This window comes from Mastigoproctus giganteus, chromosome 8 (genome assembly GCF_048544385.1).
Source record: "Mastigoproctus giganteus isolate SK-2022 chromosome 8, ASM4854438v1, whole genome shotgun sequence".
In the NCBI taxonomy this organism is placed as follows: domain Eukaryota; kingdom Metazoa; phylum Arthropoda; class Arachnida; order Uropygi; family Thelyphonidae; genus Mastigoproctus; species Mastigoproctus giganteus.
The window spans coordinates 37374940-37395977 of NC_143582.1; the positions used below are offsets into that span (position 1 = coordinate 37374940).

The 21038-nt window shown below is 33.8% G+C and overlaps 1 protein-coding gene across 2 annotated transcripts in view; it reads right to left on the reverse strand.

Annotated features, from left to right (window-relative positions):
* The window catches only part of Hcs (holocarboxylase synthetase-like protein), a 102713-nt gene that overhangs the window by 21544 nt on the left and 60131 nt on the right, over positions 1–21038 (reverse strand). For both annotated transcript variants that reach the window (XM_090379864.1, XM_090379863.1), the window contains exons 10-11: positions 12201–12475; positions 7194–7249 (exon numbers count right to left, since the gene is read on the reverse strand). In XM_090379864.1, coding sequence (XP_090235990.1) covers positions 7194–7249; positions 12201–12475 — 331 coding nt within the window. The remainder of the gene's footprint in view (positions 1–7193; positions 7250–12200; positions 12476–21038) is intronic.

Genomic DNA, 21038 nt, shown 5'->3' on the forward strand with positions numbered 1-21038 from the left:
CTTAGTCCATCTGTCATCATGTCTTCGAGCTATGTGTTCTGCCCAAGACCATTTTAGTTCTTTAGTTTTGATAAGAATGTCCTTTACTTGAGTTTGCTGCATAATCCATGTGTTTCTCTTCTTATCTAACAGTCTGATTCCCAATATAATTTGTCCCATTCTTCGCAGTGTAGTTCTCAGCTTCTCTTCCATTCTTTTGGTGAGTGTCCAAGTTTCACTTCCATAAGTCATGGTGGGGAGTATACATTGGTTCATTATTTTACGTTTCAGACAAACTGGGATATTGCTCTTCAGTATGTGACTATATTTCCTGAATGCTATCCATCCAAAATTTATTCTTCTCTTGACTTCCAGCCATTCATCATTATTACAGCTAATAACTTGTCCTAGATAAGTATATGACTCCACCTTTTCAATTACTGCTCCTTCAATCATTATTTCTCTTTCTGTGGCATACTTGTTCATCATTACTTTTGTTTTAGCCATATTTTTCTTTAGTCCAAAATCCTTACTAACTGTGCATAACTGATTAAGATTTTCCTCTAATTCTTTGGGATAATGACTTATGACCATAATGTCATCTGCAAATCGTAAATGGTTTAGGTACTCTCCATTCACATTGACTCCTTTCTGCGACCAGTCTAATCTTCTGAAAGCTTCCTCAAGGGCAGCAGTAAACAGCTTCGGAGATATTGTGTCTCCTTGTCGAACTCCTTTCTCTATTTTAAATTTCCTACTGTCTTTGTCTAGTCTAATAAAGGAGGTAGCACTCTCATATATTTTCTTCAAAATCATATGCGGGGTATCTATGCCTTGTCTTTCCAGTGCCCAAAACATTGGCTTATGCTGTATGGAGTCAAATGCCTTTTCATAATCCACAAATGCCAGGCATAATAATGTTTTATATTGATTTGCTTTCTCCATTAGCTGTGATATTACGTGAAGGTGATCCATAGTTGAGAATCCTGTCCTAAAGCCAGCTTGCTCTTTCGGTTGATTCTCATCAAGTATTCTTTCTAATCTGTTAGTAATGACCCTTGTGAACAACTTGTAGATGTGGGATAACAAGCTAATTTGTCTATAATTTCCAAATTCTGATTTATCTCCTTTCTTATGCAGCAAAACTATGATTGCATTATTCCACTGCTTAGGCGTCACACCTTTTCTAATGCACTTTGTGAAGAGCCTTGCCAGTTTTTGTGTTATGTCTCTTCCTCCCAATTTTAACAACTCTACAGTAACTTCATCTTCCCAGGGGGCTTTCGGATTCTTCATTTTCTTCAATGTATGTTCTACCTCATCAGGAAGAATATCGGGTATGTGTTGTTACTTTGCAATCCCTCTTCCCCACTGCTGGCATCATTCCCTCGCTCCTTGTATAATTCCCTATAGTAGTCTTCTGCTATTTGAATTATGCCTTCTCTGCTGTTTATAAGTACACCATCGCTATTCTTTAGTTTCAGTATCATTTGTCTTTCTGTATTACTGCTCATGGCTGCTGATTTAAATCTTTTGTTTTTAATGCTTGTTCTACTTTTCTTGTGTTAAATCTTCTTATGTCCTCTCTGAGTCTCTTTCTAATCGCTTTGCATAACTCAGTATACTCAATTTTCTCCCTGTCAGTGTTTTTCTTGCTCTTCATTCGTCGTCTTCGATTCATCATGACAAGTGTTTCTTGACTAATTTTTTCTTCTTTGGATTTCTTTTTCCCTATAGGTTTCTTGGGCTTTATCACTTCCAGAAAGTTGTAATATTCCTCATCGATATCTTGGTCCTGAGCAGTCTGCAGAAGCTCAAACTTGTTCTTAAGTTCCAGTACATACTGCCTTTTCTCTTCTTCTGTTATCTCAAAGACCCTTGTATTATTTACTCGAGTCAGTTTTTTCCTTTCCTACATCTATATCTACCTAAGTGTACATCTTACCATTCTGTGATCACTTACAACATTTACCTTATTCAGGACGGTAACATCATTCACAATATATCTTCTGTTAGTGAGGATGAAGTCGATTTCATTAGTTGTTAATCCATTTGGACTCTTCCATGTCCACTTTCTGTTCACCCTTTTCTTGAAAAAAGTGTTCATTACTGACAGTCCTTGAGATTCTGCAAATTCCACAAGTCTTTCAACTCTTTCATTTCTTTCACCAATTCCAAAATTTCCTATAGTTCCCCTTTCTGCGCTGTTTTGTCTTTTCCCAACCTTAGCATTGAAGTTCCCCATAATAATAGTGTAGTGGGTTTTCTGCTCATCTAGAAGACTCAATTTCGGTGTACATTTCTTCAACCTCTTCATCATCATGGCTCGATGTTGGTGCATAAATCATTATAACCTTTAGCTTGTACCTCTTAGAAATCTTGAGTATTAGTCTTGACACCCTCGGTGATGTAATTTTGAATTCCAAAATGTTGTTTTTAAAATATTTACGAAAAGAAGTTATTTTATATTAAATAAAAGTAAACTTTTTGTTTATATTCAGGAATGGCCATAAGAACAAAGAAATTTACCAGATAGAAACTGCAAGAATATCCCTGTGTATTGGGGCATCGTGCAGATTTGAAGATATGGCACGTGCACAATTCTGTACTTGTAACTACCCACTCAGCTTTGGTAAGCCTATTACTCACAAGGCACACTCAAAACATACAAAAGAAAACTTGACTTTTTTAAACACAATGGAAACAAAGTTTATTAGATAATTGACCGCTTATTGTTAATTAGTAAGTAATTTCTTTCAACTATTACAATAAGTCACGAAAGACTGGTAATGGTGAGACCCATCATGGGGTCACTCAGTTTGAAAAGAAAAACAAATATTAAATTTTACCAATAATAAAAGCTTGCTTGTTTAGTTTTTTTGTGTGAAACAACTAAGGTCATGTGGCACCATTCTATTACTTCTGTAAATTGCACATATTCTATGGTCTGTTAACTGGATGAAAAACTTATTTACAGGAAAGGATCCATGCAGCCCTTGCCTAAAAAAAAGCCGGGAGATCAACTAACTCAACTAATCAAACAGGTCCATAAAAAAAGTAGGTCCACCTTGACAGGATTTAAACCTGTGTACAAGTACAGCATTCATACTACGATTGTATTATGTTATGATATAATCACACATGAATGTTAGTGTGAACTTAACCAAGTCACTTTCCTCATTAATACTCTTCAGTTCTACCCAGCCTGGTGTATAAATTACCCTCAGGTTATTATTTGCCATATATAGAACCTTACTTTTGCTACACTAAGACAAAACTACCATTTTTCCAGCCATCCATGAAGTTGGTCCATATCTTTCTGAAGAAACTCAACCTGAATTGCATTGTTAAACTATTCCTGACCTTTATATCATTTGCAAATTTCAATAAGTACCCCTTATTTCCTCATCAATATCATTTATAACCAGCACTTTTTTTGGGATGGTACGCAATGGTATGGCATACCGGCACCTTTATTAACAGTGACGTGTGACATTTGGATGCAGTGCACTCCGAAATTTGTAATATTCCGTACATTTTTTTCACATGTTTACCTACTATTCAAATAAGCTTAAAATTATTTAAATGATTATAAAAATAATCATTTTTATAATTCTAAATTACTCAGTCGGACCTCTGTTTAACAAAGTCCTTTTATAGCGAATTATTTTGAATTCTCCTTGGAAGTTACATTTCAAATACTTTCTCCGTTGAATGAAGAAAATTTTCATATAGCGAACGGATTAGGAGAGAATTAATTCGGTACATATTGTTTGCATTTCTGGCCTTCAGGCAATTAGTGCTGCTGCGCGAATTAAGAGAGCTAAAGGGATTACCATTCTACAACTTAGTGGTACCTGGTAAAACTTATCCGACCACCTGTCACACATATGGAGAAGTCACTGTGATCAGCAGTGAGCAGATCAAGGGAGTATTCCCAATGGGCTCTGGTCCACCTTCTATTGCAGTGGTGTCCAAACTTCCCATACAGGGACCATATCCAAAAAAAATTCAAAGTTAGATTTCTTTAGCGTGTTACATGTTCCATATCTTGTTGCATGTAAAAGTAAAATTGAAAATATTCGAAAATTTTATTAAGTACAATACACAATTACATTTACTGAATAAAACATTTAATGAGAAAATTTTTTTGATAATTAACAAAATTTAAAATGCTGTTTTAGTTCACTTTCCAGGCAGGCTGTAGGTTGGACACTGCTGTGAATCAACTATAAGCGCCCCGTTCCAGAATTTGGAGAGAGTGATTTACTTTTACCCTGACAAATAATCATCTGTTGTCTTGCGGAAGTGTGTTATCCACATTTTTCCATAAATTTTCCCTATCTCTGTTTACATGGTCACTGTATCTGAATATCCGAATGATCTGACATTTTGGACAGTTAAAAAAAAATTTAAATTTAAGTACTAGTGACAATACTGATGATGAGAGAAGGAAAACGAGTACAACAAAGGTATTAAACCTAAACATGAAATGTTGGTATTTGGTGAAAATGAAGTTAGAAAATTGTCAATTAGGTTACAGTTAAATGAAAGAGATTTTTTTTGTGGATTTCAGCAATACCTAATTGAAAAGACAGTTTCGGAAAAATTGAAGCATTTGATGGACGCTCTGAGTATGATACCAATTTCACTGAGTGAACATGAACGAGGATTTTCACAAATGAATCTGATTACCAGACCAACCAGAGCTTTGTTGATGACAAAAAGTTTTTTCACTACTGTTTTTTTAAAATTGTAGGCCCACTGCTGACCTGCTTCGATCCAGCAAAATATGTTGATTCGTGGCTGCTTCTGAAACGTCATTCAGCAACAGACACAAACAGTAAGAAAAGAAGTTGGCATAGTATGTTGGATGAGAACTTAACAAGCATTTGGAATATTCTACAAAAACTTTATTATGAAATTACTTTTATTTATGTTATTTATTTTTACTTATTATTTTTAGGGTCCGTAGTCTAACAAAGGACCCTTACAACGTCACTCAGTTGTCTGTCTGTCACAGCATTGTACCTCTGGAACCACTCAACCTATTGTCTTGATATTTTGCATGGGTTTGTACATCATGTGAGCCAACATAACACCATATTGATCATTGTTGACAAAAATTTGTCTGAGAAAGGGGTGAGGGACAAAAATATTTTCACCAATCTATAGCTTATTATATACTGTTGGAAAGAGCTCAATGAGTAGGTTAAAAATATAATTTTAAAATATTTTTAAAATTAAAATTTGCGGCGCCAGACAGGAAAATGTGAGTAATTTTCGTCCATCGCTAATGGAGCTAAAAATTTAAAAATCACATTAGCTATGCGTTATTCGATGCTTATCAAGGGAAAACTATTCCAATTGAAATCTATCAATTAATTTTTGTATTAAAATTAAGAACCAATTTTTTATTGCACTTCGATGACGCCCTTCTTTGTAATATAAGTAACTCTCTCCTTTTTGGTGAAAAAAAGGTTGCTAAATAGTTAGTTAATAATTCTATAAAGGTCATTTATAAATTTTGCGATGAGAAGTATTTTTTAACAATTTTCAAAGCAGGATTTGTTCCGGTGAGGAGGTGCCTGCGCGGAGTCTTGGACCGCCCTCACCTGCCAGTTGCTTCTCCCCCAAGACTTTAATCGCGTCTCCAGGAAGAAGTCCGAGTCGCTTCTCCCACCCTTGTCATTCACAACAACTGGAAAGACTCAAATAGACAATTTTTTGTTAGTTCCTCAGTTTTATGCCAAGCCGGGGTACTAGAAATGTTTTTCAGTTACCATAAAGCTCTCTATTTGAGATACTACACTAACGACCATTCGTGACTATGGACCCTTCATCTTGAGTGACCGGTGCTCAGTAGTTGACTAATCTATTTACTTATTTTTTTATATACTTAAATAATAAATTTATGCTTAATAAACTGTTAATATACTAAATTTGTTATTCTTATTCCAAAAACATTACTACTAAAGTAACAAATATCAGGAAAAAAATGTTTAGAGTACTTTTTATATCCTTTTAATTTTCAATTTTTCCTGATAGCAAAGAATGAGTACTGGCACCTATTTTTTTTACAAAAAAAGAACTGCTTATAACCCTGGGCTACTCTGAAGAATGGCCATTTATAAAACTTTATTCCTACAACAATCACACAATCCACCTCAAGATTTTGTACATAATCACCAGCATACAACTTATGATCCCAATACACTCTAGCTTGTACAGCAACTGACATGTGGAACAATGTCAAACATTTTGCTAAGAAGACTTAAACTTTGCTACTAAGTGCACCGATCTCTTATTGTGGAGGCACTTCACCAGGAATTGCTCCAATATTGCACTATCCACATTAAATAAAAAGCAGTGGTGCAGTGTGGAAGTATATTGATATTTATTTCAAATGCATGTCATTCCTCGTACTGCAGTTTTAATTCTGGGATAAAAACAAGACTCAAAATGGGACTGTGATAGAGCGTAGAGGAATGCAAACAGTTTTCAGACACAAAAGAATAATAAGAGATATGAGAAAACACAGCCCAAAACAGAAGAGGCCTAATTATATCAATATCTACAATAATGTATTACTGCTAACTGCACTTCAATTGTACTGTTTTAATCTGAGGAATAACAATTATTAACTACAAGACTTTTATTACTAAAAAAAAGTCAATTCTAAAAGTGATAAAAATATCAGTATTATTTAATTGAAAATCAAGCTATTCATACCTATACACCCATAATAAAGATAAAATTTACTTTAAAATATTGAGAATAAGTAAATATACAGTTTTAAACTTTTGTTCTCAGAGCCAGTGGTGGCAAACCTTTTTTGTCAAGCTGAAACAAAAAAATAACAATTTTTCAGAAATCGTTATTTTTTTGTTTCAATGTTACAGAAAAAAAAAAAAAAAAATTGACCAAAATTTGTAAAGATTTTTTATGATTTTTAAGGGGTTCTAATTGAGAAACTTTGAAGTTACAAAGTTTTTGAAGAAACTCAAGATGGCATTATATACTATACAAAAAAAAAAAAAAAAAAAAAAATTTTATTTATAAAATATATTTATGAGTTGCTGTGTGCCAATATACTTGCCTAGATTATTCCTTGCGGCACACATGCCACATGTTTGGCATTGTTGGATTAAGCTAATGCCATCATAATTATCTCTGTTTATAAACTTAGAATATCTCAAAAAAGGTGTTATTACCTTGGCCTTGTGTTTGTTGACTGGCAACTGCTACAACACCAGGATAATCTTGAAAGCTAAAAAATTATCAAGTTACCATTAAATTTTAGCAACAGCTGAAATAAACATTTATTATGAATTATTAGTTATCTAATATGCAATATTTTTGCACTTTATTATTTATATCACGGATGCTTCCACTTGTGATCAAATACAACACCAAAGTTTAATTTATGATGATTTAATTTATTATTAATATTAAAATATCAATTTTAATTTAATTTCGTGATGAGGTTCTCTTTTTTTTTTTTAAAAAAAAGACAAAATCCAGAAATAAAAATGTATCTCGTGTCCTCAGCTCATAATACATGTACTTCTGTTGCAGGTGGTTTGCAATGTTATTTAAGTTGTTGTTGTTATTTAGTTTTTAGGAGCATTAGCAACTAAGGCCATATTGCTCCCAGGATATGTGGTGGTCATTCCCTGACCTTTCCGCATCCTCCGTATTTGGTGGTCACGGGCTCGAACCCCGGTCTAATCAAGAAGTGTGTGCAACGCACTGCTGCTCCTGCTCACCTGGCTACGGAGGCACCAAGCCCTTTATAACTGTCTAGGATAGGTAAAGGTATAGACAGAGGATCTACTCCAACAAACTCACATCAACATCCAAAGGCTTTCACTTTGAATCATGGGCCAACCATATCAGGTTGGAAGGCACCATGTTATTTAAGGATAAACATCCTACTTTATCCTCTAACTTCCCAATGAAAATCACCTCCCACATCACATACAACCTACGGAATGGTTCTTGTGGTCAGAAGAATCCTTATATTCAAAATCTTTTGTTTTCAGTTTCTGTACTTATTTTTAAAACTTGTGCTCAAGAGTTACTTCCTAGTTTTGTGTAAATTTTATGCTGTCTTATTTTACTATAATATGAAAATTCATTCATATTAAGGCTTTTTCTAAAAAAGAGGGATGGATCTTTGACAATTATCACCATACTGTTTTAAATCTGACCCAGTGCTACTAGTTAATTTTGCACCTTATGAAGAATGAATATCACTTTGCCCCAGCCCAAGAGGGATTGCATTCTGGGCCTAACATTGGTTGCACTTCTCTTGTTACAGCACTGTTCCAACCCTTTCTAGAACAATGAAGAACTTCACTAACAGTTAACTTTTACATACTTTTCAACTTCACACCTAATTAATGGCCACCAAAGGATTCTGTCATGTTTGATCCATAGAAGATTTTCTAATTTATATCACAGTCTATAGAAAAATGCTATCTTCTTTGCTCCTAAAGTTATTCTTTTTACGTTTCTTTACAAAATAATACTGAAGACAAAGGAGAATTCAATCATATACTAATCATACTGTTCTCACATTTGGGATGATATCTGTGAAAATTCCTTAAAAATCCTCAATTCTGTTCAAAAAATAGAAATTATATTAATACTTGTAAATTATCCCTTTTTCACTGCTTCACTTCACTCCCTGTTACACATTCAGTTTCTGCTGAATGGGTTTTCTACTGATATTTTCCAGGACCTTGCACATTTTAATTACCATTGATCATGGTACTACTTTATTTTTAAATTTGTTAAAACACAAGAAATGCTCTTACTCAAATTATCAGTTTTATTTTTTTAAAGAATATCACATTATACAGATGTTCAAGTTCAGTGTTAACAAATTTCTCCTTTTTTCTAATGTACAATTCATCTCCAGTACTTGAGAAAAATTCAACACCAGACATATATTTTTAGCAATTTAGAAAACTTGATAACCTAGGCAATCTAATTACATGTGCAAATAAACCTAACTAAGTTTTAAGCCCTTTATGTTGTTGTTATTTGGTTGTTAGGAGCATTAGCAACTAAGGCAATATTGCTCCAGGGATATGCGGTGGTCATTCCCTGACCTTTCCGCATCCTCTGTGTTTGGTGGTCACGGGCTCGAACCCCAGTCTAATCAAGAAGCGTGTGCTACACACTGCTACTCCTGCTCACCTGGCTACGGAGGCGCCAAGCCCTTTATAACTGTCTATGATAGGTAAAGGTATAGACAGAGGATCTACTCCAACAAACTCACATCATCATCCAAAGGCCTTCACTTTGAATCATGGGCCAACCATATCACCAGGTTGGAAGCATCTTCCCATCCACTTGACAATTAGGGTGTTGGTTACTTGCCAATTTCTTGCCTGTTGTCTAATCTGCCAATCTCTCATTCAAGGCAGAGCTAACTAATAAATATTCTCTCTAAATATTCTGCCACAGGTGGCACCCCGAACTGCTTTCTTAAAATTAGAGGCTTCTTTATATTACAAATCTCAGTTGACTTATAAAATCAGAGATTTAAGATAAAAACATTGGTGCCCTCTGCTGAAAGAATTATAGGCTTGTTTAAGTCCCTAAGTGTTCAAGCTCAGTTAATCGAGACAACTTCAGATCCATTTTTATCTGCTCTGTAGATCAAAATAGGTTACTTACTTACTCAAGTTATTGGATAAAGTATTGCTTCAAGAGCTCTCCCCAGGCACACATCTGCTATGAAATAATTTCCCATCCCCTATGTACTTCCTGCAAGGTTTGCCAAAACATGCTTACTTCAGTTAGCTTACAAAATATATGCAGCCTGCATAAACTTTGGAAACTAAGAAAGAGAAGAGGGTCATTCCCATGAGCATAAACACATTAGTCGTGAGGTATCCTATTACCAATACTACCTCTTCTTGTCTATTTTGCTTAAAGCTAGAAGTCAATAGATGGGGCTCAAGTTTGATTTGCATAAGTAATTTGATGTGTTTCCTTGCAACTGCCAATACTGAACCCTACAAACTCATTAATATGCATTAAAAGGGTCTACATATGGCACATGGAAAGACTCTGGGATGCCAGTATTCTGAGGGTTTCAGTAAAAACTGACAGAATGGTTTTTATTCTGTAAATGATTATACAGTAAACCTTCAATTTAATGGACTAATAGGGAAGAAGGGGTGTCCATTAATGCCGAAAGTCTGTTAAATCGAATGTAACCTGGGGGAGGGAGCATTTTTTTATTGTTCTTAATGTAAAAAAAAAAAAGCTTTAATACAATATAAAGTACTGTACAATATAAAATTATGTTGCAATTTGGCCTTTGATTTACAGATATCAGAAACATTTGTTTTTTTCTGCCGTAATCACAAAACACGTGCTACTGAGACGCCTTGTTCTAATTTCTCAATTAGCTCTAATTTCTGTGCCACATTTAAGTTCACATGCTTTCTTTTAACTCCTCTATCATTTGATGCCATTTTAAATTGTAAGGATTACAAAATTATTTAATAAATAAAGTCACAATTCAGAAATCACAGAAACAGACTGTATACAATCTGACCGCACAATAACTTAAGGCAGACTGAGACCGAAACAAAGCGAGTCAGTAGACCTGCAGTTTAGTGTACTGAGTCATGTTCAGCTCGCAAGTCACTGCCTGCTCTTATCTGTTATCTGGGAAAACAGCTATTTGAATGTGTTTTCAGAAAGAATAAAACACAACTTCCTGAATTTGATTATAAAAATAAACGTAGGTAATTATCAAAACAATAATGGAAATAGGTAATTATTATTAATTTTTAATTAATAACAATTACCTATTATTAATCAAGAAGTGTGTGCTATGCACTGTTGCTCTTTCCCACCTGGCTACGGAGGTGCCATCTCCAGCTTGCTGAAGTTCAATTAGACTGAAGGGACGATTATAAGACTTCTTTCTTAAGATTTTATCAAAAAACAATTGTCATATACAGATGCACACAAGGGAAAGTCTCTGAAAAAATACTGGGCATTTCCTCAGGAGGTGATATTTCTTTTTTATAATAGTTAAGACTGTTTTGGGCAGAAGTTGAGAAATAGCTAACATTTAGCTGTTAAATTTTATCCCCGCTTAGACTAATGATATGGAAGAATCGAACTGTATTCAAGAGTCTTTTCTTTTAATTTTTCATGCTTTTGCTTTAAGCATATAATATGAAAGTATATATAATGAAAGGCTGCAAGTAGTGAGGAAACTTATGGAATGGATTCCAGGCTTCATTTATTTTTTTATTTTTTCTTTTTGGCATTGGTACAGACTTCATCCCACATGTTCAGCATGTTTGTGTTTAACTGTATATGATTGAGGTACTGTTTCAGAAGCTGCTACTAGAATTTGTTTGGCAGTGTGCTCAGTGACTTCATCTATGGTCATAGTCTAATAAGTCAGCTGTCAAGAAAAAGAAAAAAAAAAAAAAAACATGCGTTGGACAACTTCCATGTTACCTAATAATAGTTTAAGTATGGCAAATGTAGTGTTTGAATCTAACATACACCAGAAAGTGACTACTGCTGACTCTGTACTGAGTCAGCAGTATCCTGTGGGTTGGTTAGTTGGTGTTTTTTAGCAATCATATGCATTGAACAAAGGGCAGTGATCACTGCATACTTAGGTTTGATGGTAATTAGGATTGATGTTATGTGGTTAATAAGTTTATTGTGTTTATTTAAACTTTATAAGTGGTAAATTTTAAATAAAATTTTAAGTTATATTTTTAGTCAGTTATTTTTTAGTGTGTATGGGATTTAACCTGGAAAACACTAAGATGTATAAAATTTCTAAAAATGAATAAATGTGACATATTCACTAATTTTGTCACATTTTTCCCAAATGAACAATGCCTTGAATGTTAACCACTTAAAAGGGAATAAGAATATCAAGATATCTGTAACAAGATAGCTACACAATATTCTGAAGGAAGTTTTCCAGGTGTTCATAAGTATTGGATAAAATATGTGCAACGTGGAGGATCTTACTTCAAGCAAAACTGAAGCAAGATTCAGTTCAAAGTAACTTTGGCATCCTACAGCAAATAATTCTGAATATGAATTTTGTAACACATTGCATATTCCATAATTATTAATTAATATTTAATTTAACAATTAAATAATTATTATCAATCCATAATTATTAATTATAAATTATTATAGATTATGAATTTTACCTTTCTAAGATATTCATGGTTGTTGGCACAACTTCAGTATAAAACAAAACCATTCCAAGTCTTTTAGTCTTTAGATGAGTAAAGTAAACATCCATATCAAAAGATATTTTAGTAGAAGATGAATAACCATATAAAACTGGAAGACTATCAGAAGAAACATCAGGTATAGCGTTTTGGGATCCACAATCCATAAAATGTATGGTTAACCTCTTATTTCTAATTTTATCATTATGAAGCTTAGATCTGATGCTCAAAAGAAAATGATCAAGAGTATCCTAGAAAAAAAATCAAGCTTTTTTAAAATGCAATAATCTTATAGCTATTGAGAGTATAAATACTTCCACTCCAAATATCAAACAAAATTACGGTTAGATTTCACATTATTTCCTGGTTCAAGGAATGTAACTGAAGAAATATCTGAAAGAAAACATCATATATCCAAAAGTTATAAATGTTACATTATTCAAATTGTCCTCCAATTTGCTCCTCCAAAGTTCCTCTAATTCCTATTTGCTAATGATAGGCTATTATTTGATTGTAAAAATCAATTATTTTGGTGTTGTTATTCCTGCTTGGGGTTTTTTGGTAAAAGAGTATCTCTGACTGTGTTGCATCTTTTATACCTGTTTTATTGCAACTATATGTTTATTATTTTACCCACTGTTTTGAATTCCTTCTAAAGGAAAAAAAAAAAAAAAAAAAAAAAGAGACCTTAGCACATCTCAGACTCCAATTTACAGGGCCAAAAGGTAAAGAACTGATCAGGATTTGTACTACCTCCAAAGATATCTATTAGAGTTTGTATGGTTGTAAGTTGAGTATTCTGAAAAACAGGTGAATTACATGTTGCTCGATAAAGCAAGTAGTCGGCAGCAAGTGAGGAGAATCTGACCTGTATAATGAGGTAAACCTGACACAGTGAACAAGTCAGTGGCTTCTCATAAGTAAATATGTATACATGCAATATGTATATCTGCAAGGGCCAGTCAACAAGTGCTGTATTCATATATAACATAATTTATTACACCTGAACAAAGTACAATTATTAAGTGCATAAGGCAATCCATCTTCCAAAATATGAGACTGATGCACTTAGTAGCAAGACTGATGCACTCAGTTTGCTCAATGCTACATATAAACTGAGGCTAAACTCCACCTGCATAATAATGTTTTAAAGTTCCATAGCCAGAGGCCTTTGGCCTAAATTTATTGAGATTAAACTTTAAATTACCTTTCTTTACTGAAGAACTTAATTTTTAAGCAGATGTGTTCTCTTGGATGCAAATATATTGTATATTTTCAGAGACATTTATTTAGTTTCATATCTATGACCTCCATTGCAACTACTCTAAGTAGTGGCATTTTTTGCAGTAAAGACCTTTACAGAAAGATTTGAATTAAATACATGGTTTGAACAAAAAGTTTACTGCATATTGCAGAAAAATTTATTTTATTCAATATATGTTTAGAGTGTCAATATTCTTCAATATAATGTCCTTCTACAACTAAATGCTTGTTCCATTGTGCTTGCCACTGGCCAAAGCATTTTTTTGTAAGTCTTATTTTGTTTTTATTTGTATTTGTATATATAAAAATCTGATCAAAGATGATGGTGGTCCATCATCTTTGATCAGATTCTTGAATTTACCTCAAATCACTTTTCCTATGTCCTTTTTTAATTTTGGGAATAGTTAAAAGTTGCATGGTACCAAATAAGATGAATAAGGTGGGTGAAGCACAAGAAGAATTTTTCTGTTAGTCAAAAATTGTCAGATGGCGAGTGATATGAGATAAGGCATATTGTTTGTGGTGAAGGAGTCTACCATTTTGCCATGTTTTGGATCATATACAGCAGACTGCATCTCTTCACTGTTTTAAAACTTCTTGGTAGTAGGCTGCATTAACAGTAACACCCTGCAGAACAAATTCTGCCAACATCATCCCCTTGTCAAAAAATGCAATCAGTATGACCTTCACACGTGATTCTGAGTGGCAGCTTTTTTTGCCTTGGTGACAACATTTGTTTTCCACTGAAAGCTTTCAATCTTGGTCTCTGGGTCACATCCACACACCCAAGACTCATCACCTGTCATAATTTTTGTTAAAAATGTAAGATGAAATGAGGACTCAATGCTATCTTTGATCTCAAGTGAGAATGCATGGAAAAAAGCTTGGACTCACTTGCTTCATACCCAAACCAAATGAAAGAGATGTCCCCTCAGCAATTTCTCAAATGGTCAGTCACTGATCTGATCAAATGATAATGCAAAATTCATTGATGTTCCAATCATTTTGGAATGTTAACAGACCACTACTTCTTTCTTCGTCTTCAAGTGAAATTTTCACTTGAAGATGAAAGAACTAGTAGTCTCTTATTATAAAGTGGTTCCACAAAACCTGTGAAAACACTTTAAAACTGTTCTCCCCCATCATAGTATCATCGATATAAACTGTAACATGCATCTCGTGTTTCTGTGTATGACTCTCCAAGTTTACAATAAATGTTCAAATTTTCATTTTCAGTACACATGACAAATGAGAAAAATGACTGTTCACTCAATGCAGCTTTCCACTAGACCAGCACGTAACAAGTTAAAACTTGATATGAGCATATTCAAAAGATGTTACTGTTAGTCCACTCACAATCTTTTAGCAACTGCTATGTGTTCAATTTTATTTTTATTTTTTTGGTAGTTATTGGCGCATCGGCTTCTGTGACCATAATGCACCTCCCAAGGTTTTTGCAGTACTTTTATCCAAGCCCGAGGCGGGATTCGAACCCGCAATCTTTGGGTTGCCAGGCAGGCACTTTACCCATCTGGCTAGCCCGGTCGGCTATGTGTTCAAGAATTATAAGATCATTCAAACTGTTTAATCAAACCATATATTATGGAAATTATAGCCATTTTTAATTGATCAGTTTATAATTATTAAACCAGTGAAACTTCCAAAGAGATAGATATAATCACACCATGAACATTACATGAGAGTCTGATTCTACTGAAGACAATAAAAGTGATACCATATCACTTTAAAACTTTGTTCTGTAGTTTAATCAATCTAACAACTTAAATATGCTATATTATTATACAAATTCATTTGTTTATAAGGTTTATAACAGACTATATAATAACAGATAATGACTTTAATGTCCATACTATAATGTGTGGACATTATAGTGATTGTCTGTTATTATATAGTCTGTTACATGTTAATAAAGAGGACATTTATAAAAATAAATTTTAATTTTTTATAAATTTAAATATATAATATAAATGTAAAAACACTATAGACAACTCTTAAAGGAAAAAACTACAATAGTAGTGTAAAGGGTGTCATTTCAACTGTATCTCATTGTGCTCATCCTTCACAACGAGTTACCATGTATTGCACTGCCTCGAATAAGTAATGCTTCACTAATAGAGAAGGCTATTGGGCTAAGGTAAAGAAAGCCCACATGAGAAGCATGCAAAAGTTCGATGAAATTTACCAGTAAAAGTGCTTTGCTGTAACAGCATTTGTATTGTTGCTCGCTCGGTAAACATACAGTGGGTGTTATCAGTCTGGAGTAGCAGCTGAATCCCACGGGAGCTTGAAACCCCTCCCGAAGTGGAGGAGGGTAACCTGACCTTTTTTATTTAGAATCAATAATTGAATTAACTAACTGAATCACGAACAGAGTTATATCGGAAGTTCTGGCATCGTAAAAATGTTTGTAACGTAGTTTCACCGGTAAACTTTTTCAAAGTTTGCCGTGCTTTTCATGTGGGCTTTCTTTACTTTGCCTTTTTTTTTCTTAATAAACAATTTATTCACTAGTCCACCAGTGATTCTAAAGAAAAAAGGTCAGGTTACCCCCTCCACTCCGAGAGGATTTCAACCTCCCATGGGATTCAATTTCTACTCCTGAGCGATAACACCCACTGTATGTTTACTGAGTGAGCAACAATACAAATGTTGTTATGGTGAAGTACTTTTGCTGGCAAATTTATCGAACTTTTGCGTGCTTCTCGTGTGGGCTTTCTTTACCTTCGCCGGCTATTGTTACTTATTCTCAGTGGGCACCACCACCCAGACGGCACCATTTCAAGGCTTGTTGGCCTTTCATCAGTGGGTGGGCAGGCGCCCTGGTATTACAAACACGACAAACAGTTGTGTGATAATCCCACAATATGAGTTGTTTGTTATTTGGTTTTTAGGAGCATTAGCAACTAAGGCCATATTGCTCCGGGATATGCGGTGGTCATTCCCTGACCTTTCCACATCCTCCGTATTTGGTGGTGACCACAATATGAGAGATGCCAAAAGGTGTACATGATAATATATAAGTAAGACTAAATGCAACTGGGTAAAATATTTTTAAGAGTTATAATTATCTACATCATATCGGTGTAAAAACACCATAGACAACTCTTAAAGGAAAAAACTACGATAGTAGTGTAAAGGGCATCATTTCAACTGTATCTCATATTGTGCTCATCCCTCACATGGCAATACATGGTAACTCGCTAAGGATGAGCACAATACGGTTGAAATGATGCCCTTTACACTACTATCGTAGTTTTTTCCCTTTAAGATTTGTCTATGGTGTTTTTACACCAATATTATATAGATAATTATAACTCTAAAAAATATTATGCCCAGTTGCATTTAGGCTTACTTATATAAATTTAAAATAAATTTATATTTTAAATAAATTTTTAAATTTTATGATCTCCCAGAAATGACTGTCAAGAGAGAATGATTATTAGTTTAAATATGAACATATTCAGATCTTTATATAATTATCACAATAGTAAAAAGAGAAAAATATATATATTTCTTATAATTGATATCAAGGAAAACAGCAGTGTTAAATAAATGAAAATTGGCTCTATGATAGTGTTGAGTAATTGCAATTTTATAGGTAGTGTTGTAAGAAAATTCCAGTTTTACAGTAATCAGGAACTGAAGTTATAATAATGTAAGAGCTAAAATGTTTATATACAAAGTCTGTAGTAAGCATCGTGTCTCATGTCAAACCACCCAGAACAGTAGATATGGACTGTGCACTGGACATTAGCTTGTATAGGCTATAGCAGTTGACAGCTGTCATAGGTACCCATGCTTACCTTGCATGGGATTGTTGGCATCAACACTGGACCATTAACATGGAAATCCATTGCCTAGTCTGATGAATCCTATATCCAACTGTATTGCGCTGATGGGTGTACTGGCATTTGGGGAAAGCAACATGAGGCCGTAGCACCAGGATGTATTGTTTTTTTTTTTTTTTTGTTAGTTGTTGGCACATCGGCTTCTGTGGCCATAATGCACCTCCCAAAGTTTTTGAATTTTACACTGATCCAAGCCCGAGGCGGGATTCGAACCCACCCTTGGATTGCCAGGCAGGCACTTTACCCACCTGGCTAGCATGGTCGGCTGTATTGTTGGTGATTGGCACGCTGGAGGCAGTGGTGTTATGGTTTAGGGGCTGTTTTCATGGAATGCCCTGGACCCTCTGATCACCATTAATTGACAGCTCACTGGGAATGCCTGCCTGTCTATCAATGCTGACCAAGTGCACCCCTTCATGGTGATAATGTATCCGGATAACTTTGGCATCCATCAACAAGACAATGCACCACACCACAATGCCCGGCAGGTTGCTAACTAGTTTCAGGAACATGAAAATGAATTCTCTATACTCTCATGGCAGCACAACTCAACCAATCTCAACCCAACTGGGCATGTTTGGGACCTACTAGAAAAGGCAATTTGATGCTAAGACCATTCACCTGACAATGCACAGGCATTACTGGACACAGTGTGCAAAGCATGGGTAGCACTACTACAGGACACCCTACAACACCCTGTGGAGTCTATGCTAAGACATGTATGGGCTGTATTATGGGCAAAAAGGTGGCCCCCCGCAAGATGTTCCTAATGCACAGCCAACTAAGTTTGTGTGTGTATATATATATAGAATATCATTAGAAAAAGTAAATCAATCCAATAATAAGAATACCATCAAGGACTTAAGAAAACGCAAAAAAAAAAAAAAAAATTATTATTATTATTATCGCTTTTTACCGACAATCTAGATGACTTCAACTGGGGCCAACCACCCAGAATGAAGGCAAAAAACGACAAGAAGTTCTCTGTTTCTGTGATGATCAATATATGCTAAGTAATTTAAATCTAAACCAAATATAAACCAGTATAGGCCGAACATAAATCGAATATAAATAAATCGAATGAAGATAATTAATTAAGAAAAATTTTGAAATATTAGAATCAAAGGTAAGAAATATAAGTAAAATATAAATGTAAGCATATATTAATCATCGTTGACCCGACAGAGAACGTAATTTAAGGATTAAAACAAGATTAAATATATAATACATACTACATTTGACCGTATCTAGGACATAATGTAATAGTCGTCAAAATAATATGTGGTGCCCCCTATGTGATGGATACGGTAAAAATAAATAATTAAATTAAATTAACGCAAAGAGAAACATGCAGATAGTAAGAAGAAAAACTAAAGGAGTAGGAAAAATAGAACCTGAACTCCACAAAGGCGAAAAATAGTGGTATAGATAAGAAATAGTTTCTCCTACGTCCTCGGATTGCCCTAATAATTTCGGAGAAATAAAAATAAAGAGTGTAGGACAGCTTAAAGGCATTACAAGATATAAGTTGTGGCTCGGGTATGCCCGGGATCGCAAACCCGTTCCTATAGTAGGACCCTGAGCTGAATTTGCATGTTATCTCAGCTTGAATTTAAGTAAATTAAATGAATTTAACTATATGTATTAAAAAAAAAAAAAAAAAAAATGATACACTGTAATTTGCAAGCCAGTGGGTACAAGTTTTCTACGCCGTAAGACACCAAGAATGCAAAGTGTATCCTATTTACATATATACATGGCACTAAATATAACGATTTTATTGAAAATTATATTGAAACGATAGGTTCAGAAAACAAATTTTTGAAATTAATTATGCTAATTGCTTTCCTGAAGTGATATTTCAGGTAAGCGATAGGGAAATTATTATTGATCAACCTGCCGTACAACGCTGTTAAGCCCGCTGAACAATTTTTATTACTATTGCAGATATAAGCAATCCTTAAACATTGCGATAAAATTATATTAGCATGCACTGATTTTGATACATTTGATTTCCAGTTTGTAAGGCTGACTACGTTAAAATTAAATGCATCTCTTTTATTATATACGTTTACGTCTATTTTATTATTATGTAATATTTCTATATGAAGATCCAAGTAATTTGCTATAGTATCGGAACTATTAGTTTTTTCCAACACAAGCTCCCCTGGATATAATCCACTGTAATCCTGGACAAAATGTGGACAATTAAAAACACATATATCATCTACGTATCTGTATATAAGTAGGTTATCTTGAAATTCTCTTTCTGTATAATACAGATAAAGGTTTGCGATTATGCTTGATGCTGGACTTCCCATAGGGGTGCCAGTGACTTGCAAATATAACGATGTTCCGTCATATACATAGTTATTAAAGATGCATAATTTTATTAGAGAATTCCAATAGGTTAAATCAACCTTTATAGCATTTTTATTTTCTAAATATAGTTTCTGGAGGACGAATTCTAAGTTATTAAGGTTAATGCTCGTAAATAGACTGTTAAAGTCAAAAGTTTGTATTTGATGAATATTATTATTTTTTAGAGCATTTATAATAGGTAAGTTATTATTTATTATAATAGTTTTATTTAAGTTATTTAATATACTTTTAAGTAACTTTTCTAACGTTTTTCCGGGAAATTTCGCATAACTATCTCTACATGATGTTATGAATCTAAAAGCAATTGGTGTTTTGTGAAATTTGGGTATGCAATATATAAATGGATATTTTAGGTTATTATACTTTAACTTTAATTTTTTATGCAATGCAATTAATTTTTTGATTATTATATTAGAAGAAGATGTTATCTGTTTATATGTACGGCTAGACTGTAGTTCATTTTTTATAATATCTATATAATATGATTTACATATGATTGCATAATTGCAAGCAGCTTTGTCAACGGGAGTTATTATAAAATGTTCATGTATATCTTTGAGCTGCCTATTTATTAATTTGGTATTATATAGATTATCCTGTACGAATTTCAATTGATTATATTTATTAGATATGATATTAAGCATTGTAAATAACCACATGTGATAAGCTTCAACCGGTATATTATGTTTGTATGCTGATCTTATGCAGTATTTTAGTAAATCTAGATATAACAATTTTTTAAAATTAGATTTATTAATAGGTGGATTAGGTCGAAATTTAAAACCCAGTGATAAAATATCTCTAAGTTCGGGATATGGGATTATATCTAAATTGCCGGTTATAATGTGATTATGGTTAGGATCCACGTATCTATGAAATGAAGGTTTGTGACAAACACATGTATCCTGTCCGATGTTAATATTGTGAAGGTTTGTAGCTATTGTTTTATAGTTACACGCTTTAAGACCAAATGGTTTAGAATATCTAAATCTGATATTAATATGTAAGTTATTAATAGGCAGCAAGTCATTACGTAAATTAATAGTTTTATGTATATCTAAATCATCCATCATTTTATTTTGAAAGTATAAGATGAGGACAGAGTTTTCAGGCTGCTTGCTAACATTCAAAATATTAATTCTGAATTTAAAAATATCCAATATAATGTGCATAAGGTGGGAGGATGCAAAGACGTAATCATTGGTTTTTCTATATAGTGCTTTGAGTACACTAAGTTTAATACTGAAAAGTGTGTTGTGAATTTTGCTAATATTTATAGGATCCGTATCCCACATTTTGG